The following is a 24,720-nucleotide window of genomic DNA, read 5'->3' as shown; positions in this document are numbered from 1 at the left end:
AAAAAAGAATAAAGTTGAAGGCCTCATACTTCCTCACTTACAAACTTACTACAAAGCTACAGTAATTAAAAGAATATGATACTAGTGTAAGAGCTTCAGTCACATGTAATAGAATAGACAGCCCAGCAATAAATTCTCACATACGTGGTCAGTTGATTTTCAACAAAGGTGACAAGCCCATTCAATGGGGAAAGGACAGACTTTTCAAAAACGGTGCTGGAAAAACGATAACGACATGCAAAAGAATGAAGTTGGCTATAGCAGCGGTGATGGTTACAATATTGTGAATGTACTTAATGCCATGGAACCTCACGCTTACAAATGATTAAAATGATAAATACTATTCATGTTTTACCACAATATCCTCTCTCTCCACCCCCTAAAAAGGAGAAGAAGCCAGAGAGCCATTGGACTGGCAAGATGGAAAAGGGCTCTAGAATGGTACTGAAGTTTACTGGTGGGCAGGACTGCGTGTATGATGCCGTTCACCAACACAAGGACTACAGGAGATAAGAAGCAGGTCTGCGGATGTACTTGAGTTCAAAGGTACATTAACACTGGACAACCAGTTGGAGATGTCTTCTAGGCAGCTGACCCTGGAGCTCAAGAGAGCTGTCTGGTCTTGCGAAAGAGATCTGTGAATAGTCAGCACGTAGTAGGTTACGGAGAATGCAGATCCCTGGGAAACACCAACATCCAAAATGCGAGGGAGGTAAACTTCCTTCCCTCCACTTCCTGGGCCCAACGCGGCGAGTCCACATTCCTAGGCGGGAGAGGCTTACCAACACTTTAAGTGCGGTGGCACCCTTCAGGCCCACGCAGGCAGCAGACAGCCGAGGCGCAGCTAGAGAGGAGCGGCTGAGAAGGAGCGAAGCGCACGGGCCCTGAGCCCCAAACGCTAGGGAGCCGCGGCACCCGCACCTCGACTCACGAGCGGAGACGCTCGCAGGAGTCTGGGGCACGCGCTTTGCACCCCGCCCACAGCGCCGAAAGTCTCTCTCCGAGCCCGCCGCCCTCCCAGCCTTCCGATTGGCGGAGAGGACCGTAGGACCTGGAAGTTGTCTTTGTCCGGCGAGGGCTGCCCTTCCGGTTCCGTTGGGTCCCCCTTTGGCTCGGGTTCCCCGCCCCTCCCCCTTCCCGGAGCCCCGAGGGGCCGGAGCTCCTGGCGGTGCCGGATCCTGACGGTGGCCTTCCCCTGGGTCTGTAAGTGCGGAGGCGGCCGGAGCGCCGGGTAGGGGTACGAGGTCTCTCAAAATGGAGCCCCCTTGGGGCCCTGGATTGGCCGGGACCTGCCCTGGGATGGGGACCGAGGGGCTGGCCTAGGCCCGGGGGAACTTATGGAGCCCTAGGCCCGGCCCATGCTGTGCCCCGCCCCTTTCCCTTCCCAGCGTCTGGAGTGGGGAGCCTAAGGATGCCCCCAGGGACCTCCTCTTGGGACCCTAGCCGAGGGCCCCGCAGTTTGCTTGAACGCCCGACTCTGGCATCTTGTAGGAAGTGCCAGATCTGGGCCATGGCAAGGCCTCAGGGCCAGCCCGCGAGAATCATTATGAGTGCTAAGCTAGGTTAGTCTTTTGCCACTGGCAACAGCACCTTTATATTTCTGGCGCTATGTCAGGCACTGGGAATTCGTAAGATATTGTTCCAAGTTTCAGGGTCAAGTTTGAGAGCCAGATAAAAACAAATGAGTGCCCCTGCGATGTATGAATCAGTCATATATGTATGAACTGTTCAAGGGGCAGTTGCTGGGGAGGCTGAAGAAAGAAAGTGACTTCTCAATTTTATTTGTTGGAGAGGATAAGGTGGAGAAGGGCTTTTCCTACAGGAGGAACAGTTGCAATGCTGTGAAGGGATGACTGAGCATAACTTGTGTGGGAAGAGGAGGAGGGGGGCGCGGGGCTCTTGTGCAAAGGATGAGATATGAGGCTGGGAAAGTAGACCGAGGTCCAGATAGTGAAGGTTGAATCCTAAAGGAGGTGGGTACTTTTTGAAGAATTTTGAGCAGGAGACTGGTATAGTTCGGATTTGCACTGTAGAAAACCATCTTGTTCTGGAGGTCAGCCTATAGAATAGGAATTTCTATAAACTGATTCTGGACTCTTTAGCTAAAGTCTAGATGCTCTCATTGGAGATTCTTTTGAAGGAGTAGTGGGATCAGTCTAGTAAGAAGTAATGAAATCCTGAAATGGAGTTATGACAGTATTATTGGAAAGAAGGCAGGTAATGCTGTAGTGAATGCTGTAAAGACTCCATAATAAATTGGATGTTGAGGGTGAAAGAAGTATCAAAGCTGAGTCTTAGGTTTTAGGCCTGTGGTATTGGAAGAATGTTAATGCCATTATCAGCAATAAGACCATAAGCCTAGTGTAGATGACAAATTCATTTTTTGGATATGTTGACTTGAAGGCCTAGCGAGATAGCCACATGGAGCTGTCCAGTATAGAGTTGGAAATGCAAATCTGCAGCTCAACCTAAATGCTGTGGCTAGAGTTAAAGGTTTGAATTATCATAGAGCGTAGAGGTGGAAGCCATGGGAAGAGCTGACATCAGGAAGGGGTTATTGAGAAAGAAGGGAATATTTTGGGGGAATGGTTGCATTTACAAAGCAGAAAGAAGACTTAGAACTAATAGTAGTTGGTGTAGCAGCAGAAACAGAAGTAGATGATAAAATATAAGAAGTAGATGATAAATATAAGGGTTCCAGCAACCAAGAAGACTCAGAAGTCAAGAGAAGAGAATACTGAGAAGGGTCCACTGGGACAGTTGATGCAGAGCATTTGGAGAATGAGGGGGGAAAAAGATGGCATTTCTTTATCAAGAGATCATGAGTGACCTTTTACAAAGCGATTTTAATAGTAATGAGGTGATAATATATGAAATAATGCAGACCTCAAGTGGTTTGGTGTCAAATGAGAATGAAAAAAAGGCCACATATGAAGGATTTCACGAAGAAAATTGACAGGCTTTATTTACTTACTTACCTAGCATTTGCTTATAGAGCACAATTCCAGGCACTATTCTAAGTTCTTTTAAAAATTAACTTAATTTTAAAAATGAATTTACTTTAAAATTAATTTAATTTCCCATAACAACCCTATGAAGTAATATTTTTTGACAGGTGGGAAAACTGAAAAACAGAAGTGGTTAAGTAATTTGCCCAAGGTCACACAACTAGTAAGTGGTGGAGCAGGGTTTTGATTCTAGGAAATGTGGTTTTACCCACTGCACTAAGCAGTGATTGAATATGGGAGTCAAAAGAATGGGAAAAATTTAAGCAAAGATAGACTCAATTAGTAAAAAAATGGAGAGGCTTGGAAGGAGATCCAGATTGAGAAGAAGGTAAGTAATGGATTTATGTTTGTGTTATGTATTTGTTTTTTATTTCTTTTCTTCTGTCTTAGATTCTCTTCCAGTCTGTGCCATTTTAGGTCAGTTTCATTCACAGTTAGGTCAGTTTATGTCATGCTTTCATTTATTATTTATTATCTATAATCAGGTCTCCTCTTAAGCTTCAGAGCTGTATCCAGCTAGCTAATGGATTTCTCCTTAATGTCATGCAGGCTCCTCTGGTTAAACATTTTAACACCTGACCCATGGTCATCCCCTCCAATATTCCCTAGCTTATTGAATGACACTCTGTCAAAGATACCCAGTTTCTCAAACCAAATATCTTGGAGTCATCTTGACCTTTCATCTCTTGTTTCCCACCTTGGTCATCAGTCCATCAGTTCTTTGTTTGAAATATCTTCTAGGATCTGTTTCCTCTCTCCATCCATATTATTTCCGCTCAGTATCCATATTATTCAGGCCCTCATTATTTCTATCTTGATCTGTTAAAGTAATAGCATACTAACAGGTTTTCTTGCTTCCACGCCTACTGTTCTCAGAGCCATTCTCCATAAGCTTTTATTTTTGACTTATTGAGTTTTAGCCAGTTTAAGAGTTTAGATATCATGCATTTCAAGTGATAGAGTAGTAGCCTAGGGCAGGTATTTTTGATTAGCTTGAATTGAGGTTAAGCTTGGTTAAGATTAGCCATGAGGATGAAGAGTTAGGAATTTTTTTAATAGAGAAGGTAATAAAACATTGAGAAACCAAGACAGGCTTTCTGAGGAAGTAAGCATTAAGAAAACAGCAAAAAGTCAAGGACTAAGCTTTGAAGAATATACTTACCTTTACACAATTTAGTGAACCCTTGAGGAACAGATCAGCAAAAGAATGGTGGAAAACAGAGGCCAGTAGTTAAGTCACTTGCCCACTTCTGTACAACAGTTTAAGAAGAATGAACTAGGTCTGTTTATTCAATATAAATAACCCTCAAAAGCAAAAATGAAAATTGCAAAACAATATATATATAGTTCATAAGTAAGAAACCTAATTTTATTTTTTGTTTTCTGTGGCTAGAAGTGTTGTGATATAGAAGTGTTGTTTTAAAAATGGAGGGGAGGGAGGGCTTCCCTGGTGGCGCAGTGGTTGAGAGTCCGCCTGCCGATGCAGGGGACACGGGTTTGTGCCCCGCTCGTGAGCCATGGCCGCTGAGCCTGCGCGTCCGGAGCCTGTGCTCCGCAACGGGAGAGGCCACAACAGTGAGAGGCCCGCGTACCGCAAAAAAAAAAAAAAAAAAAAAAAAAAATGGAGGGGAGGGAGAGTCATTAAGGAAGAAACTTAGAACCAACTGAGAACTGAGTGGAAGGAGGCTGAGAAAGGGGGCTTGTACTTTACCTATATTAAAAAATTTTTCCAAGAAGGGTATATTTCTGTAATCTTACAGTAAAACAAAAGAGTGAGACCTTGGAGAATGCAGTGTCATGAAAGTTACCCAAAAGAAGAAAATGATTGAGTTTTATAGAGAGAAAAGCTGTAGTTTATTACAACCTCTTTGAAAAATGGCATATGGTGTTAATGAAAGACGAAGAAAGATTTCCACGTAGCTGTGAGTGCTAAGTTGAAAGATAAAGGTACTTTTATGAGGTAGATGAGGAAACAGACTGACATACAGCTTTGGAGTTTATTATACAGAATAGAAAAGTTTTCCTTATCAGTATTATCAGAGGCATTTTAGATAAGAAGCATGGATATTTTTGCACTGCCCATCACACGGCAGTGAACGTTGTTGAACGTAGAATATTCACTGATCATTTCTAGTTACTCCTGTTTGAACAAAGGGAAATTTTCAAATTAGCTGGAACATTTGTTATGGAAATGATTATGGAAGAATTGTGTAAATATAAATAAAGAGAGAATGATCTTAAGTGAGACTATTCCTATTTCATTGATGTTTGAGAAATGGGTCGTTTAAAACTTGCTGAGAGAAACTCAGCAGTATTTAGACTTAATCACAGTAACCTAGACAGCAGATGACAAGGGCCTGAGCCATGCCAATGGTAGTAAGAATATAGAGAGAGAATTTGGAAATCATTCTGAGGAAAGAATCAACAGAATGTGGGGACCAAGTCTCTATTCTACCTGATCAGATCTTTACTTTCTTTAAGTTACTAGAAGGTCTGCTATAATCTAGAATTATGTGAGAGATTTTTATGACAATTATCAATAATTGCTCTTATAAATTAACTATAGTTGGGGAGTCTGAAAATCAAATATATTCATAATTTTATTAAGTCTTGTTTGTAAATGGCATTAAGTTTCATTCTACAAAGATAAATACAGGGCTTCCCTGGTGGCGCAGTGGTTGAGAGTCCGCCTGCCGATGTAGGGGACACGGGTTCGTGCCCCGGTCCGGGAGGACCCCACATGCTGCGGAGCAGCTGGGCCCGTGGGCCATGGCCTCTGAGGCTGTGGGTCCGGAGCCTGTGCTCCTCAACGGGAGAGGCCACAGCAGTGAGAGGCCTACGTACCGCAAAAAAAAAAAAAAAAGATAAATACACAGTATATGTATAGCTGATTCACTTTGTTATAAAGCAGAAACTAACACACCATTGTAAAGCAATTATACTCCAGTAAAGATGTTAAAAAAAAAAAGATAAATACACAAAAGATAGAAAAATAATATAAAGTTAAAATAAGTGAGAAAGGAAGGTAAGACAAGGATAATACATAAATGCTTTACTATTAAAGTCCTCTAGACTTGACACAAATTTGGCTTTACGTTGTACTTTTTGTTCTTAAACATAAAACTTTTATTGAAGCATAACTAAATACACAAAAGTATATCAATCATAAGTGTACAGCTGAATGGATATGAGCAGGGAGATCTGAACAGTTACACAGTTAACAGGTATAAGATAAAACTTCAGCTAGCCTAGTTTCAAACATGAATTTTGTCATCATGCAGCTTGGGCACAAGTTCTACCTCTAACATTTAATACTTTCCACCTCTCTTAAATTGAGCAAGTTATTTATGTTCACCAAGCTTGGGTTTCCTCATAGGCAAAGTGGAGATGATAATAATACCTACCTCATAGAGATTTTGAGGATTAAATGGGTCAACTTGGGTAAAGCACTTAGCATTATATCTGGTACTCAGCAAGGATTCAGTAAAGATTAGCTATCATTTTTCTTATTTTTAAATAAAATTAAACCAGTTCATACGAAACAAGTGTTCCTTTTTATTTTGACATTTTAGAAATTTTGTTTAAAATTTGGTTTTATGTTGTTAAAACTATTTTTTGGAAACAAACCCTAGAAAGACATTTTCCCCAGGGCACTCAAAAGAGGGTATCATGATAATGTAGAGCATCTCTACCATAGCTCAATAATAATTTCCTAGGGAACATTAAGAGTTAATTATGGTTTTTGTTGAATGAGCTGTGTAAAAATAACAGTTGGTCCTTGCCCTCAAGTAACTAACAGTCTGTTGGAAAGAGAGACTGGTGACAAGAAACAATTAAGGATAAACTGTGTGGCCTGGAAATAAGAGTTTATCAAAGGGAGACAATACAGTGGACTGAGACATTAAGGAAAACTTCTTAAACAGAATAATTTTTCCTCACATTCTTGGACTACAGCAGACAAATCAAGCACTTTCCTGAGATACCTGTTTGACTGCTTCTGTTGGTAAGTTTCTTGAGACTGATGAATAGGAAGTAAATGAAATTGTACTCCAACTCCTGTCTTTGGAACTTCAAGGAACAATCCCTGAGGATAGTTGTCTAAAGCATTACAAGTACTGTCATATTATAGATGGAAGCAATTAATGCTCATTTTTCAGTGTGAGTAGGAAAATACTGACCTGTCAGTAAATTTAGGACAAGCTAAACCTCTAAGTAAGAATGCCCCTTTTGTTTGGCCACTTGAACAGCAGTCATTTATATAATTTCTAGTTATAAATTGGGACAGTCACTGTTTCCAGATCAAATATATTAAGCTACTGTAATTGCTAAAACTGACCACAGATAGATAATACAGTTGTGCCACTTTGTTTACTGATATAGTCCCTGTGTCTCCTAGATTTTTCCTTTTCATTTGATATTCACCACCTTTTCTATGACGCTGAATTTGCTTCTCTACATCCCTCCTCTCATCTTCATTGTGATTTTTCATTATCTGTACGCTCAGAGTGCCATACAAAGGGAAAGCTTATAATTTATGTATAAATATATTTTAATATACCTGTGCCATACCAGTTCCCCCTCCTAAATCTCACCTCTCTTTCAATGACATTTTAATTCGGCTGAAATCCTAAGTTTAAAACGTTTACACGTTACTTTTTTTCATTTTCTATCTCCAGTTACCAAGTTTTCTGAAATATCTTTTTGTTATTTTTCCTTGCTCCTTATTCATTTTCATTCCTTTCTAGGCTCTCATGGCCTCAGACCTGTAATGCTTATGCAGACACCGCATTGGTCTTCCTAACAGCAGTTCTTGCTTCTTACTACTGTCAAATGAATCGCATAGGTTCAACAAATGCAAACTGAGCACCTGCCGTGTGTTTAGTACAATATCAGGTGATGGGAATACACACCAGTTTGAACAGAAGAGGGTTTGGCCAGTAATGTGGCTGCATTAAGTAGAATTTGAAGCCAAAGGAAAGAGTGTTTTGCCCTAGAAGATGCAGGTTCCCAGCATTAGCTCCATTGAATAGGGTGGAGATTCTTCTCTCTAATGCCATGTAGCTTGCAGTTTGGGGGGAAGGAACAAGTATTGGTATCCTGAGTGTTATGTTAGAAGCACTTAGTTATAGGTCCAGTAGAGACAACTGTTCTAATCTAAGGGGTTAGGGAAGGGCCCTCAGAGGAAATAAAGGAGTCAGAATTGGCTAGGAATAGTGTTATGGACTGAAGAAATAACTGCTAAGGTTTGGAGTCAGTAGAGTGCTGTCATGAACCAGGCACTGAGCAATATGAGTGAGACCTAGATTCTGCCTTTACGAGCTGGTGTTCTATGAGCCTTTGTAATTCAGTGTTCTAGAAGATAAAATTATAAAGATTGGGCTTCAGGGCCAGATGTTGCTAGGAACAGCTGGTTGTCTCTTGATTCTCAACTACGGAGTTGATGGATACATAAAGTTCAAGGTGAATTTATTGATGCACTGAGATTGTAGAGCCGCTTCTCAGGGGTAGACCTGATATACCTACTGATCTCACAGAAGACTGCTATATAGACTGGTGGATTGTCATTGTAAAAATAATAAATGTGTTGACAATATGTTGCCATGGCTAATTCATCCTTCCCTTTAGAGTGACACATGGGAAGCCAAGTTATCAGAAAATCGTTTGAAGAGTATGGAATCAGAACATGGGGACTTTCTCCAAAGGAATTGCTTCATAAAGGGACAAATACACAGAGTTTTGGCAAAGACACCTTCTCCATGGTTGAATGATTTATGCTAATGTTTACCTTAATTATTCTTAAATTTACTTGATCAGTTTATATTCAAGAGGTTAGTCTTCATCCAGGAGACAATGGGAGGTCACAGAAGGATTTTAGGCAGGAGTTGGATATAATCAGATCTGTGTTTTTGAAAGATGACGTGTGATGGTGTAGAAGTTGGATTAGAGGTAATAGAAGCTGGAACCAAGGAACATTTATGAATCAGTTCTAGTAGTCCGGTTGATGAGTAATGATGGATAAATAGGGATAAGGAAGAAAGAATAGAATCTAGTAAGGATTAACTAGATCCACCTTACTCCTACTCAGATTCCCACCAAGTGATTCATCTGGTTTTTCTATGTCAAATATTTACTTCATATATCAAGAAATGTTTCTTAAGAAAGAGTTTAGGTTTGTCCAAAATGCACAGGATAAAGACCTGTGCCTTTGACACTGTCTAAAAGTTGTCCCTTTAGGCATGTGACTTTCATTTTATTGCAGAAATACTTGTTTGAGTAAATTCACATCAGTTTAAACAGAAGAGGGTTTACCCAAGAATGGGGCAAGCAATGTCACTGCAGTAAAATACAAAGCGAAGGAAAAGAGTGTTTTGTCTTCGAAGAAGCAGGTTCACAGTATCATGCAAAATAAAGTAGTTATTTCATTATTACTTGTTGGGATGTTTTAGGTAGTTCTGGAAACCTGATAGAATTATCATTTGAGAAGCAAAAAAATGCCCTTGGAATAACTCAAGCACTGTTCTTGTATTAAGCATCTTAAAAAGTTGAATGAATACCAAGCTATTTACACGGATACAAGTCCACTCCTTAGGTGCAATTGACACTTGATGTTGCTAAGGTAATTTTTAACAGCCTTTGAAAGCAGTTATACTAGCTTCCTCTTTCAAGGAAAATTTTATTCAGATACATATAAACAGGTATGACAACACAAATTTGTTTTTGGAAGGAAAATCCAGGTTTTCTTAATTGTTTGTATTTTCTTAAATTCATCCTTTTTAACATTTCTGTTCTTTAGGTCTGCCAAAATGTCTGAAAGATCAGATCTCCTTCACTTCAAGTTTGAAAATTATGGAGATTCAATGTTACAAAAAATGAACAAATTAAGAGAAGAGAATAAATTTTGTGATGTTACAGTTCTCATAGATGATATTGAGGTACAGGGGCATAAAATTGTGTTTGCTGCAGGTTCCCCCTTCTTAAGAGACCAATTTTTACTGAACGATTCCAGAGAGGTGAAAATCTCCATATTACAGAGTTCCGAAGTGGGGAGACAATTGCTCTTATCCTGTTACAGTGGTGTGCTGGAATTCCCTGAGATGGAACTGGTAAATTACTTGACGGCTGCGAGTTTTCTTCAGATGAGCCACATTGTAGAACGGTGCACACAGGCCTTGTGGAAGTTTATAAAGCCAAAACAACCAATGGATAGTAAAGAGGGATGTGAACCGCAGAGTGCTTCTCCCCAGTCAAAAGAACATCAGGGAGATGCCAGAGGCTCCCCAAAGCAGGACTCACCTTGTATCCATCCATCTGAAGACAGTATGGATATGGAGGACAGTGATATTCAGATTGTTAAGGTAGAATCTATTGGGGATGTATCAGAGGTTAGAAGTAAAAAAGATCAGAACCAGTTTATTTCTTCTGAACCCACTGCTTTACATTCATCAGAGCCCCAGCACTCCCTGATAAATTCAACTGTGGAAAACAGAGTAAGTGAAATAGAACAAAACCACCTCCACAATTATGCCCTGTCTTACACAGGCAGTGATAACATCATCATGGCCTCAAAAGATGTCTTTGGGCCTAATATTCGAGGTGTAGACAAAGGCCTACAGTGGCATCACCAATGCCCAAAGTGTACCAGGGTGTTTCGTCACCTGGAGAACTACGCCAACCATTTAAAAATGCACAAACTCTTTATGTGTCTACTCTGCGGCAAGACTTTTACTCAGAAAGGCAACCTTCATCGACACATGCGTGTGCATGCCGGCATTAAACCTTTCCAGTGTAAAATCTGTGGGAAAACCTTTTCTCAGAAGTGTTCCTTACAGGATCATCTTAACCTTCACAGTGGAGATAAGCCCCATAAGTGTAACTATTGTGACATGGTTTTTGCACATAAGCCAGTTTTGAGGAAACACCTTAAACAGCTGCATGGCAAAAACAGCTTTGATAATGCCAATGAAAGAAATGTGCAAGACCTCACAGTGGACTTTGATTCTTTTGCGTGTACAACAGTCACAGACTCTAAAGGGTGTCAGCCACAGCCTGATGGAACACAGGTTCTGGATGCAGGTAAACTGGCCCAAGCTGTCCTGAACTTAAGGAATGATAGTACTTGTGTGAATTGAGTAGGGCCTTTATGCTCCTAACTAGAACTGACTGCAAACATGGCAATAGTCTGAGTCTTTTTAGGAGTGATTTTGCGAATTTGACTTCTCCAAAGCCTCTGTGCTCTGGAAGTCATAGGGGTGAGTCAAAGCACTAATAGACCAGGCAACTTGCCATTTGGAGTGGTCTTGCCTTCCTTTTGCCCTTTCCCATGTTCTGTTTTGAATTATTTATCCTGTGATGTCTGTTTCCTTTCCCAAGGAGTATTCCACCTGTCTACCTAACATTGACTTATGTCTTAGACTGACACTGTTTTAGACTTTTCACTGGGCACATTCTGAAGGTACCAACAAGTTAATAATATCACCTCCAATCCACTAATAGATGCTATGCTAAGAGAAGCGAATAATATTTTTCATTGGCAGAAAATAAGCTGAGATATAAGGAGATATTGCTGTTGGCCTGAATATGTGATAGAATTTGTAGTTGCCTTGCCTACTGATAATTCATCTGTGTCTGATAAATGAATGAATCTGCTTCCTACAATTTGTACTTGTCTTGGAGCTGGCTATAAAGTATTTTAGATTACTCTGTACTCTTTTCAACAGGATATAGCCCAACCTCACATCACTGACGTTCACGTAGACCAGAGTACAATATTTTTCGCAGCACCTGCAGACAGATAGTTAGGAATCAGCACGGGGAGCATAACCAACAAAGGGTAGTAGTACAGCTGTACAACAGTACTCATTTGGGAGGTCTTCCCCAAAAAGAAGCCAAATGCTTATAATTAACCTCTGACTTACTTGGTGATGCTTTTAAAGTCAGGGTTGCTCCAGGCACATTTAAAGTGTGCTAACGCATAATGGTCTCTCTAAAAAGGGGCTATCTGGTGTCATTCTCTAGGCTTTGTTTTAGAAGTTAGCCATCAGTAAGGTGAGTTTGGCCTTCAGAGCTTTGTCCAGTGTATTGTCATAGTCTCTGAATTCTCATTTCCTTGTGTACCTTAACTTCTAAAATGGATGAGAAAAGTGGGTCACAGGAGCAATCAGGTTTTTGCATTTAGATATTCTTATAAAGGTACATAGTCCCACCTTGTCACCTCTGATAGATCACTAATACAAAGTTGATTTTCCATTATGGAAAAACAAAACAACTGTTCTTCCTAAAGCACATGTTATAGTTCAGAAATAAAATTTTGAGTCTTATTAGCTTCTGACCCATGAGTTAGATTTAGGTAATAGGAGTGTTTGAGTCCATAGAGAATCTTAAGAGATCATTTAGTCCACCTCTCTTTTTTTAAGTTGGGATACCCAAAGCCCAAAGAGGTGGCCTGGCCAAGGTTAGCCAAAGTAGATAAGTAACTAAAAAAGAGCTACGGTCTCCTCACTTCTCACTGTCCCTTGGCTTAAAAAGATTTAGTACATGATCAAGAATACCTTAATAAAAAGTTCCTAGTTTGTGCTTCCCCTCTGTGAATCACTGTTTGCTTTCTGAGACATCCTGAATTTTGCAAATAAAACATCACAGAAGGATTTATTTTTGTAAGTTAATTATTTTTTGGTTAGGATGAATATTACATTTTTCCTAAGCAAGTGACATTTGCTAGGTGTTGATTAGGAAGGGCAAGAACAAGTAAGAATAATGTGAGAAGGATCCAAATGTGAAACTGATTTTGTCTTGAAACAGTGTTTGTTTAGTTTCCATCAGGATTTTCTGTTTTTGTTTCTGAGCTATGAGAGTCCATGTACAGATAAACCAAAAATTAGTTTTAACTTGAGTAGTCAGAGGGAGTTCTTAAAGTTGTTATAATTTGATGCATTTATATGTGAATCTGATTTGAAGTATAATTTCTACCTTTTGTTAAAAGATTTTAAATGAGAATAAAATTGAGTGATAAGACTAACAGGTATCTATGCCTAATGTCACTCATTATATGGTCTAATGATGCTGCCTAGCATTCTGGTTTTTATATGATCCAGCCAAAGAGTACCAATTCTATGCAACAGTGAGACACTAACATGTTAACCGATGTTTCACTATTTTCTCTGAACATCATTTTGTCACAGGGAAATTTCAAGTTGGAGTGCTTCCTCTGCTTACATTCATGTCCTGTTTTTGTTACTGGTTTGAAGACTAAAAGGCATGGGTTCAAATAAGATTGGTCTCTTTGGTTGGAGACTATTCCTGGATTCATTCAGACATTCAAGAGACATTTATTGAACACCTACCATTGCCAGGCACTATGCTAGATACTGAGGATATGAAGGTAAGATTGCTATGGTCCCTGCCCTCACAGAGCTTACAATTTCATGTAGTCTTAGTGAGATAAGGTGTCAATTTGGTTTTATCCTAGGAAGAATAAAGAAAACTGCCTTGCTGTCTTTGATCACTTTAAATTAGCATCTTGATGGTTTTGTATCACTAAATCTTCTAGTTCTCACCTTTTTCAACTGCAAACTACTGACATGGTTTACAGTGTCTTCCATTTCTTGGCTGGAGAGGTGTTCTGTTTCTGTGAGACATTTTCTTAATTTTGGTGGTACTTGACTTTTCTCTTTCTTTGTTTATACATGTTTCTTAGATTGTATTGCAAAGTGGTCAAGTTACTGATATCAAATATGTTTTACAGGGGAAGATGACTTTCAAAACTAGTCGTATTCTTGTAGAGGAGGAAGATTTTTTAAAACCTTAGACATTCAGCATTTGTATTTTATGGATCCCCAGGATAACTAAAAAGGAGAGGGGGCTCTCTTTACCATAGTTTGGTTTTTAAAAAATTACTGTGTCACAGTTATTTATTTATTATTTAATTTTAAAGGCAAACTCCAAACTGAAGTGGCTCTGAGGTAAATCAGATGTGGTTTTAATTTGTTTTAGTTTCCTTATTAGAAGGTCTATAAATGGAGGGTGACCATTGTCACTACTTCTAAGATATTATCCTAAACAAACAACCCAGAACATTTTATTTCAGCTGGTGAATAGCTGTTCTAAATCTGTTGTATGTTAGACATACTGTGAACTACCTCTTCACTTATTATGGGGAAGTTTCCTTAATAAAAGTTTGACAATTAAAGCTCTGGTGTCAGTGGTTTATTTTCTCTCTCCCCTCCTGCTTCCCTTTCCAATTGCTTGAATTTGAATGCAGGAATGCTTTCTTCACTTTTATTCTTGAAAAGACATTAATCAAGCACGCTGAGCTTGGCTTCAGAAGCAAATCTGGGCTAACCAGAAATTGTTACTAGGGTCAGTTACTTCCTCCTGTGCTATTGACTGAGGGGATGGAGCAGCTGCTTTTAAGAATTAGCTGAGACATTCCTTCATTTGGCAAATCCTTGATGCCTACTAAGTTCTAGACTTCGGGAATGCAAGGAGCAGTAAGTCACTGTCCTAAATACCTCTGCCTAGGTGGGACACAGATTTCAATACAGGTACGATAATTGCCGTCACGAAGGCAGCCAAAGGGTTTACTGGTTCCCAATTGGGAGCCAAGTAATTCACGGGCAGTTCAGGATGGCTTCAGGGATGATGTGATTTATGAACGATGGATGAATGGGATTTTGAAGGATGAGTGGTAGGAGGGATAGGGCATGTTGGAGGAACAGCCGGGCCAACGGTTGAGATAGAAGGCCTGGGTTTGCCAAGGAAGTGAGAGGGGTAGGGGCGTGGGGAGGAAGCGATAGGTTGAGCGGTGAGGTGGGATCCAGATCCTGAGGGGGCATTAGCTAGGCAATCTCGAGTACTGATCCCGATGGCACTCTCCTCTCCTTACCTCCGCCACCTTTTAAATTGTATATTTCAGGGTAAGCAGAGGACCTGGCCCCTAATAATCCGGGAGGGCCTCCCAGGGGTCCCGGTGCTGGGTACTCTGACAGACGCGCTGTACCCCAACTTCACAACCCGTCCGCTATTCGGATGTTGAAGAGAGCTCACGGAGGGAACCGGCTTGAGTACCGAAAGTGGGACAGGAGAGATGGGACTTGCCAGAATTCGGGGGCTTTTCTGTTATTCCAGGCGTGGGGGGAGTAAGGGAGACTGTCTCAGGATGTCCTTCCGGGACGCCCAGCGGGCCCCACTAAAGAATGAAGCTAGTTGACACCGGATGTGTTTCCTCCCAGGCTGACCCCATCTTCCGGCCTGGGCCGCCGCTGCAGTGGAAAGCTCGGCTCTGGTTTCTGAGTCGGTGAGTGAGCGCGTGGGAAACTCCGGCAGGTGGGGAAGCCGGAGGAGGAGGCGGAGGAGGAGGAGGGCAGCAGCGAGGCGCGGCCCGGGAGTGGCTGGAGGGGTGCTGCAGGCACCTGGCCGTCAGGACCTTGGTCCTGGCAGGCTTGGCTCGGGAAGACCTATGTGGCGAACTGGAGGATCTTCCAGGCCACCTGTGGTCCGGATTCAGTTCAACAGGTATTCCCGAAGCTGCCCCTGCTCTGTGCCTGCCCCTGTGCTCGCTGCAGGAACTCAGATGAGCCAGGCTCCTTTTCGTGGTGTTCTGAGAGCAACTGACTCTGTCCAGGAGACGGGTGGATAAATCTTACTTGATTTGAGCCTTCGGCCAAATCACTAGCTGAAAGCGCGAACGTAGCATGTGCAGAGGTGTAATTGGGTCTTCTTGTCTGGCCAGTGGTGAAAATCTAAATATCAAAGAAGCTTCAGTGTAAAAGATAGAGGAAAGGTAAAGCCATAACGTTGGTGAAGGCCAAATAATGAAAGATCTTGTATTTGCTAAGAAGGTTATGCTGTCCTGGAGGTAGAGGAGAGCAATGGAGGATTTAAAGCAGAAGAGTAAAATAGAATTTTTTAAAAAGTTTTAAAAGATGTTAATCTGGTGGCACTTAGGAAGGTAGTTTGGAATGTAGGAGAGTGTGGTATCAAGGAGACTGCATTGGTCCAGGTGAACAGAAGGAAGACCTGCGGTAGTGATGAGGCGCAGGAAGTTTGGAGATTACATTAAGGTTTCTAATTTGGGAAACTGAGTTAAGTCCACTTAGTAGTGGGCATTAACAATGTCCTTGACCACAAGGCACATACAGTTTAGTCGAGGAGAAAGACATAGAAACTGTTGAGTACAATTCAACGTAATAAGTTCTGTAACAAAAGTATGAAAAATGTACCACAAGAGCATAGAGAAATGCGTTTTATTTTTCTGGGTCTTGAGATGGTTATATAGGGGTTCACTCTTAGCGCCCAGATTAGAATTTGAGTTGTCTTTTACCCAGTTTAGGTTTAGGATTTTTTAATTGTTTGTTTTTACTATCACAGTGTAGGAAAGCATCCCCGATCCTTACATCAATGTTTATGTTTTATTTTGCTTAGATTGTGACCATGGCTGCTGAGTCTGATGTTCTGCACTTCCAGTTTGAACAGCAAGGAGATGTAGTCTTGCAGAAAATGAATCTCTTGAGACAGCAGAATTTATTTTGTGATGTGTCAATTTATATTAATGACACTGAGTTCCAGGGGCACAAGGTGATCTTAGCTGCTTGCTCCACTTTTATGAGAGATCAGTTTTTACTCACGCAGTCAAAACATGTCAGAATCACCATCTTGCAGAGTGCAGAAGTTGGCAGAAAATTGTTGCTCTCTTGCTACACTGGAGCACTTGAAGTTAAAAGGAAAGAGCTTTTGAAATACTTGACTGCTGCTAGTTACCTTCAGATGGTTCACATTGTGGAAAAGTGCACAGAAGCTTTGTCAAAATATCTGGAAATTGATCTTACTATGAAAAATAACAATCAACATGCTGACCTGTGTCAATCCTCTGATCCAGATGTTAAGAATGAAGAAGAAAATTCAGATAAAGACTGTGAGATCATTGAAATTTCAGAGGATAGTCCTGTAAACATAGATTTCCATGTTAAAGAAGAAGAAAGCAATGCTTTACAGTCTGCAGTAGAGAGCTTGACATCAGAAAGAAAGGAAATGAAGTCACCAGAGCTGTCTTCAGTAGACATAGGTTTTAAAGACAATGAAATTCGTATCCTCCATGTGGAATCTATCAGTACTGGGGGTGTAGAAAATGGGAAGTTATCACAGCCTTGTACCTCTTCAAAAGCAAGCATGTATTTCTCGGAAACACAGCATTCACTGATCAATTCTACAGTTGAGAGCAGAGTGGCAGAAGTTCCTGGGAATCAAGATCAGGGCTTATTTTGTGAGAATACTGAAGGAAGTCATGGTACAGTGAATGAGATTCAGAATCTAGAGGATGCTTTTTCCCTGAGGCACCAGTGCCCCCGGTGCCCTCGGGGGTTTCTTCACGTTGAAAACTATCTGCGCCACCTTAAGATGCATAAACTGTTCCTATGCTTACAGTGTGGGAAAACGTTTACACAAAAGAAAAATCTCAACCGGCACATTCGAGGGCACATGGGCATACGGCCCTTTCAGTGTACTGTATGCCTGAAGACATTTACCGCTAAAAGCACACTTCAAGACCACTTGAACATACACAGTGGGGATCGGCCATACAAATGCCACTGTTGTGACATGGATTTCAAGCACAAATCTGCTCTCAAAAAGCACTTAACCTCTGTCCATGGCAGAAGCAGTGGCGAAAAACTACCCAGGCATGATCTGGAAAGGCAAAATCGACTATAATTAGAATCACACCTTGCTATGTAAGCCTTACATCATTCTGTTAGGCAAGTCTTTCTATAGAAATGCAGTATTTGTAATATTGCATTTCCAACCCTATCTTTGGGTCTTATTTTTGGTCTACCTACACAAGTTATTCTTTCTGAACTTGTACTACCAGTTCCAAAGTGTGGGAGACATGTTAAAGCTGAGAGGATGCTGTCTCATCTCATACATTATATATAAGTCCCAGTGGTTTACCTAGAGAAATAGTGTTCCTCTTAAATATTCTTGATTCTAGTGACAGAGGACCAGCATTATTTCCAGATTCTGATTTTGAGTCTCTAGGTAATTGATACAAGTGTAAAATCCAACCATACCATAACTTCAATAAATTAGGATAATGGGAAGAGAAAATAAATTTTAAAACATGCTATTACCCATTATTAGTGATTTTAAAAACAGGACTGGTGAATTTTTTTTTTAACCAACTCTATTGGATTCTAAACTAAACACCAAGGTATCTATTGTTTTAAACCATAAAGGAACACGATTCAAATTCATTTGGAAGTAGCAGACTTTCCTTATACATAAGCTAATATTCCTTACAATAATATTTCCATAAGTTGTTAGTATACATATTTTAGAAATGATTAATTGGGCCTAGGTTTCTTGATTTTATTTAATACGGTTACATTTAATAATTTTGTGGCCAGTAGAATTATACCATTGGCATGAAGCTCTAAGGTATTTTTTCTGTTTCCTTTTTGAAATTTATTTTATTTGTTGGTTAACGTACAGTAAAATTGACCTTTGTTTTTGGTGTACAGTTCTATGAATTTTTACATATGTACAGATTTATGCAACCACCACTGCAATTAGGATACAGAACATTCCATCCCCCTCCAAAACTCCTTTATGCTTCCCCTTTGTAGTCAGCTCCTCATACTAGCACTAAACCCAGGCAACAGTTCTCCATCACTATAATTTTGCCTTTTCTGAAATATCATAAATGGAACCTTATAGTATGTTCCTCTTTATTAAAAAAAAATTATTATTTATTTCTTTCTTTTGGCTGCACTGGGTCTTAGTTCCAGCACACGGGATCTTTTAGTTGCGGCATGCGGACTTCTTGGTTGCAGCATGCATGTGGGATCTAGTTCCCTGACCAGGGATCGAACCCAGGCCCCTTGCATTAGGAGCATGGGAGTCTTACCCACTGGACTACCAGGGAAATCTGTAGCATGTTCCCTTTTGTTATGCTTTTTTCACTCAGCATAATGCCTTTGAGACTCATCCACGTTGCTGTGTGTGTCAGTAGTTCATTCCTTTTTCTGTCTTGAATTGGCAATATATATTAGTTTTCTTACTGTCACTAGATGAGCAGTTTAAATATGGGTAGCTATTAGTATCCTCTTAATAACTTTTTTCATTTACATTAATGCAATTTTTATAACCCTCCCTAGAGTTTTCTTTTTTCATTTTTCCTGAAGTGTTCTATTTGCCTTTTCCCCCTCAGTTTTATGAGATGTACTTGACATACATCACTTTATGAGCTTAAGGTGTATAGCATAATGTTCTGACTTACATATATTAAAATACTTAGTGCAATAAATTTAGTAAGGATCCATCATCTCATAGAGATACAATAAAAAGAGAAAGCAAAAAAACATTTTATTTTTCTTTATATGAGGATATTGACTGAAAAAAATGCACAATGCTAGAGTTGCTGTAAGGACACTAAAGATTAAGTGGTCATGGAGGTAGAAGGGGCAGAGGATCCATCACACCCCACTGCACCCTCTGGACTTCCTGTTAGGTGAGAATTATATACCTCCTACTTCTTTTAGTCACTGTTTTCCAGTCACTCATAAATAAAAATTGTCTGCACAGGGAGCACCAGGGCCAGGGCAGGGGAGGGTGCTTCCTTGTACCATTAAAATGCTCATTTTAAGTTCCTGTCTTGAACAGGTTTAAGATAAAAGCGTACAGTTCTGTGGGCCACTTATGTTTCCTCCTAACAAGTTGAAAACGATTTTAATAAAAAGTTGTTTTTGCCAGCAGGTTTCTCACATCTCGTGCTCATGAGGCTCAAGCAATTCAGTGGTTGGGAACTTGGGTCTCCAAGTGGTCGCTGTCGGGCAGTGGTTGGATATGGGATCATTTGTTTTTTGGAAGTTTACGATTTTTTTCAGCCTGTCCTCCCAATTTGCTGAGTCCCAAGGCATCTTGAGATGAGTTTTCTGTCTCTGCATTACCACCTTATCACGCTTCCTTGCCAAGATGTCCAGGTTGGCCCTTTTCTTTCTTGTCAGACAAGGAGCTGATATAGGACTTGATGACCTTCTTCCTGGGGGCTTTGGGCAGCGAGTCCTGGCTGCTGTTACTACTGCTGGGGTTGCTCACGGGGCCATCCTGCAAACCTTTTGAGTTGTGCACATCCCTGGTGTTCTCGGGGCTGACTGTGTGCAGCACCCCCTTGTGCATCTGGTCCAGCCGAAGGGACAGCGGGGAGGAGGGGGGCCGAGGCTCCACATTTTATGGTCATCTTGTCATCTTGTACCGCTTCTCGGGAAGCTGGTGGCCCGGAAGTCTCCTCACTCAGCCCTGGCAGCCAGCCTTTCTGGGGGTGCAGCCACACCACGCTGCTGCTGAAGGAGTCTGCAGGCCCATCTGCCACGGGGAACCTGACATCTGGGACACTGCCCAAGTGGGGTCGGCCTTGGTGATGGAGCTCCTCTCAGCCTTGTCTGGTCCAGTTAAGCTCTCAGGGCTTCCAGGTTTAGTCTTAGCTGATCCTTACCATGTTGCATTTCTTCTAACTGCGTTTTTGCATTCTCAACTTCTAGTAGGAGAGACTTCTTTGCTGGAGTAGCTGTTCTCTCTTTAAGATGAAGCTGAAGCCTCTTGTTAGATTCTGAAAGAAGCTTGTCAACAGTGTCCGATAAACATTTATTATGTGCTTCATTTTCTCTCTGCCTTGCCTTGGAGAGTGCAGCCACACTCTGGGCCAGCTCTGCCTCCACCTTGGGGAGCGCCTCTGCTATCTGCAGGGTCTGCTGCAGCTCCTGCTGTGCCAGCTACAGGCGTTCTTGCAACTGGCAGTTTTTAGCCTCAGTTTCACGGACATCTCCTTTCAATTTCGTGTTCATTTCCTCAGATTTAATGAGGTCTTCTCTGGCCGTGTACAGATTTCCTCCAGCTCTGTAACGTGAGTAGAGAGGGCTGCCAGGCGCTCCTTCATCTGGCTCCGCTCTCTTGACTGCTTGTCTCTGATTTCCCCAGAGCTCGATCAATTTAGCAAGGTCTTCCTCGTGAAGATCTTCCTCAGAGAAGACCTATAGGTCTCCACCATCACGTCCCTGTACAAGGCCCTCTGAGCAGGGTCCAGGTATTCCCACTCCTCCTGAGTGAATTTTATGGCCACCTCCTCAAAGGTCAACCGTTCCTGAGAAAGAGTGATCCCAGACTCCAGTTCTTTCCTCTTCCAGGCATCTTCCTTAGGCTGTTGAAGCCAATCTTGAAAGTTTCAAAGGTACTGTTTAATGCTTGGAATCAGCATACCCTCTTCCTGTGCCACAACCATGCACACATGGGCGACCTCACTACGTGGAATAGACTGCTGCCGACAGTCACAGGAGGGATTCTGCACAGTCATCTCCCACACAGAGACCGAAAGGTGAGGTCTCCCACACTTGGCTTCAGATCACGCTCGCCCAGGAGTTCCCTGGTGGCCTAGTGGTTAGAATTCTGGGCTCTCGCTGCTGTGGCCTAGGTTCAGTCCCTGGTCAGGGAACCGAGATCCTGCAGGCAAATAAACTTTCCAATATATGAGAAGAGAAGAAGAATGCACTCAGGCCTGGAATAAATCTGACCAGTAATGGCCACATCCAGATTTACTTGGGGCGGAGGGCCAGGTGCTGGGATTTTAGGTCCCTAGAGAGTCCCACACCAACAGGAAGGGTAGCAGGGTACGGCACAGCACAAATTTACCCTAGAAAGAAGCCCTCCCTCGAGTTTTATTCTGTATTTCCAGAAATGTGCCAAAAGCAAAACCATGACTGTGTAGTTATTTAACTGAGAGCAATATTTCAAATTGTGTTATGAGCCATTGCTCTCTAATATCCCTGTCCACATATAACACAAAACTTTTTGTTGTTATAACAAGATTAAAATATAGTGCAGGGAAAATCATATTTTCTAAAACACAGGAACTATTTGTAAAGAAGCCTGACTGGATACATCTTATTTCAAGATGTTCTGTTCCTCCTCTACTCACCTCTGCTTTATTTAGAATTTCTGCTACGTTTAGTTTCTGTGGAAGCCCTTCCACATTTTAAAATGTAAAATACTTTGTACCATTTAATGAATTTTATGATGAATCACATGTTGATTGTTATAAGTGTTAAATATCTTTTTTGTGATACTTCTGTGAAAAATATGTTCTTTATAGATTTTTAACTCTGGGAGAGATTTTAAGTAATCCAGCTCTAGTATTAGATAAGAAAAACAACTTCATAATTCCCAGGTCACTAGTTAGTGACATTGGGTAGGTCACCTCTCCTTGAGCTTTTCTTAAATTTATATGTAAAATAACAACTTTGATCTTGATAATTTGTAAGATCATTTCCAGGTCTAAAATTCTATGATTTTATATTTAAATCTTCCTGAGTTTCTAAGAACAGAGGGAAAAGCAAGTGAGGAGAGTTTTGTGTCTTTATGAATGTTGCTATTTAGTACTCCATTGGAGACAGAACTTTTCTAAATTAAAGAGTGTTTTTCTTCCACTGGAGAATTTGATAGCACAGCGCTCAATTTTCTTTCCCATTTGACCTATGATTGGCCATTTGTAGGCATGAGAACACTTCCCTTTCAGAAATAGTTTGTGATTGAAGTACTTTTCTTATTTTTGCTTCCTAGGATGAAATTTTGTGGGGGAGGGATGGAAATGGGAGGGGAGAGTAAAAGAATAGTAATAAACTATTTCTTTTAGAAATTGGTATCTATCTTTAATGTTTGAAAAAATTATGGTTGTACTATGTTTATGCTTTATGTGTGCCTTGTAAGATTCTCGTGAAATTTTTTGTAAGCACTTTGAGATTTTTGCTTAGGGGGAAGGGGTGTTTTGTGAAAGTGATGGTTGTTATTTATTATTATTTATTCCTGTTCGGTAGCACAGAGGGATCTCAAATCATTCCTAGGAGAGTGTCTGTTTGCATGATGTTTCTAAACAATTTCAGGAAAATGAAATCTTTTTTTAAAATGCAGGTATGGCAAAGTAAAGTGTTGAATTTATTCACTGAAAACATTCACTTTTAGTTCTTTGTGTTTCTGATATGATGGGAAAAATAGGCAGCATGTTTTGGTTCAGCCTCTTCATTTACTGGATTTATGTATAAAGGATCTTGGAAAGACAGTTGTTACTTTGGTGTAAGAGAAAATCCTTGCCATTTTTCCCTGGATGTAACTATCCTATATGTTTACATAAGAAATAATAAAGTGGAGATGGGAATGGAGAGTTTTGTCTTTTGTCTAATCTGTGAATTTTAAAGGAAACTATTTTTCCTGGCTATTCATTTAATCATTCATTCAACAAATATTTACAGAGTCTTTACAATATATACCTGTATTAGAAGTTAGGTAGACAGACAAAAATCCCTACTCTCAAGAAACTTGTGTTGTACTGTAGCGAGACAGACAGTAAGCAAGTAAAACCAATGTACTGTCAGATTTTGAAAACGGAGTTGGAGAAAATAAAGCAGGGAGGGAAGGAGAATTGGAATTGAAATTTTAAGTGTGATCAGGTCACCTTTGAAAAATCTTATCACGTTATCACATACCACTGTCCAGTGGAATGGAAAAAAGATATGTATATATCCATCGCTATCTAGTTGAATGGAAAACAGTGAACCAAATGAATCATTGTTGGGAACCTTTCTACTGGGTTGGCATATATTTCATAAAGAGAAGTGACTGAAAGGGATAAAAATGCATGTAAGAAAATCTTTGATGTGGCCTATGAATATTTTTTTAAAAAACACTGATGTTTTCCTGCCATCTGGGTAGTAATAACCATATGTACATATATATATTTAAACTCATTATAGTTTATAAACTACTTTTCCATATGTCTTCTAATTTGTGGTGGGTTTACTTCCATAAACGCTTTTGTTGGACATCTGGCTTCACATTGGAAAGTGACTTGTTTAATTAAAATTCATGGCCACTTTCTTAACCTGTGTTTTTCAGTATCTCATCAGTAACAGAGTACATAGTATCTGCCTTTTAGGATTATTTTGATGAGCATGTGAAACAAAATAGTAAAATTAAAAATTTTATTACATAACTCAGGACCTGGCACGTAATATAGTCCACTAATGTATTTCCCTGATCCCTCTTCCCAGCCTGCTTCTTCATCTATAAAAACAATAAATTCTACCTTGCAGTTTACTATGAAAAGAAATCCTTCAACAAATATTTATTGAGATATTGACGCCAGAATTTGTGACTGAATTTTTATCCCTGCCATCTTCTGAAGAGCCCAGAATTCTCTCTTTAACAAAGAGATAAGGCGTTAGTGCCAGGCAAACAAATTTTTTTTAAATAAAATAGGGAGATTGCTTGGCCCCTATGTGGAGAGACTGAGGGAACCTGTCAGCATTTAATTATGGGAGAGTGAGTACAATATAATACAGATGCCTCAGATTATGCTCAATCCATACCACGCCTTCCACAGTGGGAGTCAGACACTGGCTCAAACCAGTGTCTAGGAGGCTGGCTCGAGGCGCATATGAATGTACAGGGAGTTTCCCATCAAGCTCTTCGGCTTGCCCAGGCCTCCTAACAGCACCTCCCACAGTGCTCCAGAGCTCCCTAGTCACGTGAAGGGGTGGTTCTGTAGACCCGAGGAAAACTGATGCGCAGCCCAGGGGGCGGGGGCTACTACGCTTCCCTTCCACCTCCCCAGCTCCCGGTCAGGCGTGATCTCGCGTGAGGTGGGGAGTATCTTCTCGCGAGAACTAGGTCGGAATCC

General features: G+C 40.8%; 2 protein-coding genes and 1 pseudogene across 6 annotated transcripts; 2 read left to right on the top strand and 1 right to left on the bottom strand.

The window, feature by feature from the left end:
* Positions 1–699: 699 nt before the first annotated feature.
* Positions 700–24,683, top strand: ZBTB6 (zinc finger and BTB domain containing 6). Of its 2 annotated transcripts, XM_022578793.2 has the most exons (3): positions 700–1,203; positions 15,236–15,300; positions 16,428–24,683. In XM_022578793.2, the coding sequence occupies exon 3, from the start codon at positions 16,437–16,439 to the stop codon at positions 17,709–17,711; it is 1,275 nt and encodes a 424-aa protein (XP_022434501.1). In that variant the 5' UTR covers positions 700–1,203; positions 15,236–15,300; positions 16,428–16,436; the 3' UTR covers positions 17,712–24,683. The 2 variants fall into 2 exon arrangements, with proteins under 2 accessions (XP_022434501.1, XP_022434502.1); XM_022578794.2 differs by lacking the exons at positions 700–1,203; positions 15,236–15,300 and adding an exon at positions 15,311–15,518.
* ZBTB26 (zinc finger and BTB domain containing 26) lies at positions 1,196–15,204 on the top strand. 4 transcript variants are annotated; one of them, XR_016393645.1, is made up of 4 exons: positions 1,196–3,336; positions 9,802–11,081; positions 13,187–13,386; positions 14,920–15,204. XR_016393645.1 is itself a non-coding variant. In XM_022578788.2 (3 exons), the coding sequence occupies exons 1-3, from the start codon at positions 3,299–3,301 to the stop codon at positions 13,255–13,257; spliced, it is 1,389 nt and encodes a 462-aa protein (XP_022434496.1). In that variant the 5' UTR covers positions 1,196–3,298; the 3' UTR covers positions 13,258–14,904. The 4 variants fall into 4 exon arrangements, 3 of the variants coding, with proteins under 3 accessions (XP_022434496.1, XP_089769853.1, XP_022434498.1); XM_022578788.2 differs by lacking the exon at positions 14,920–15,204 and having other exon boundaries at positions 13,187–14,904; XM_089913727.1 differs by lacking the exon at positions 14,920–15,204 and having other exon boundaries at positions 1,196–7,011; positions 13,187–14,904.
* On the bottom strand, positions 19,953–21,273 carry LOC111176962 (liprin-alpha-1 pseudogene; annotated as a pseudogene).
* Positions 24,684–24,720: the final 37 nt, after the last annotated feature.

Source organism: Delphinapterus leucas, chromosome 6 (genome assembly GCF_059928025.1).
Source record: "Delphinapterus leucas isolate spDelLeu-1000000601 "Yukka" chromosome 6, BTC_Dleu_Yukka2, whole genome shotgun sequence".
In the NCBI taxonomy this organism is placed as follows: domain Eukaryota; kingdom Metazoa; phylum Chordata; class Mammalia; order Artiodactyla; family Monodontidae; genus Delphinapterus; species Delphinapterus leucas.
This window is presented reverse-complemented; position numbering and strand designations above follow the sequence as displayed.

Bases quoted from the DNA above. Each gene is read 5' to 3' on its own strand.
- ZBTB26 (XM_022578788.2), top strand. From the start codon at position 3,299: ATGGAGAGGCTTGGAAGGAGATCCAGATTGAGAAGAAG. The intron at 3,337-9,801 runs GTAAGTAATGGA...TCTGTTCTTTAG, and splicing joins AGATCCAGATTGAGAAGAAG to GTCTGCCAAAATGTCTGAAA. The intron at 11,082-13,186 runs GTAAACTGGCCC...ATTTTGTCACAG, and splicing joins AACACAGGTTCTGGATGCAG to GGAAATTTCAAGTTGGAGTG.
- ZBTB6 (XM_022578793.2), top strand. From the start codon at position 16,437: ATGGCTGCTGAGTCTGATGTTCTGCACTTCCAGTTTGAACAGCAAGGA.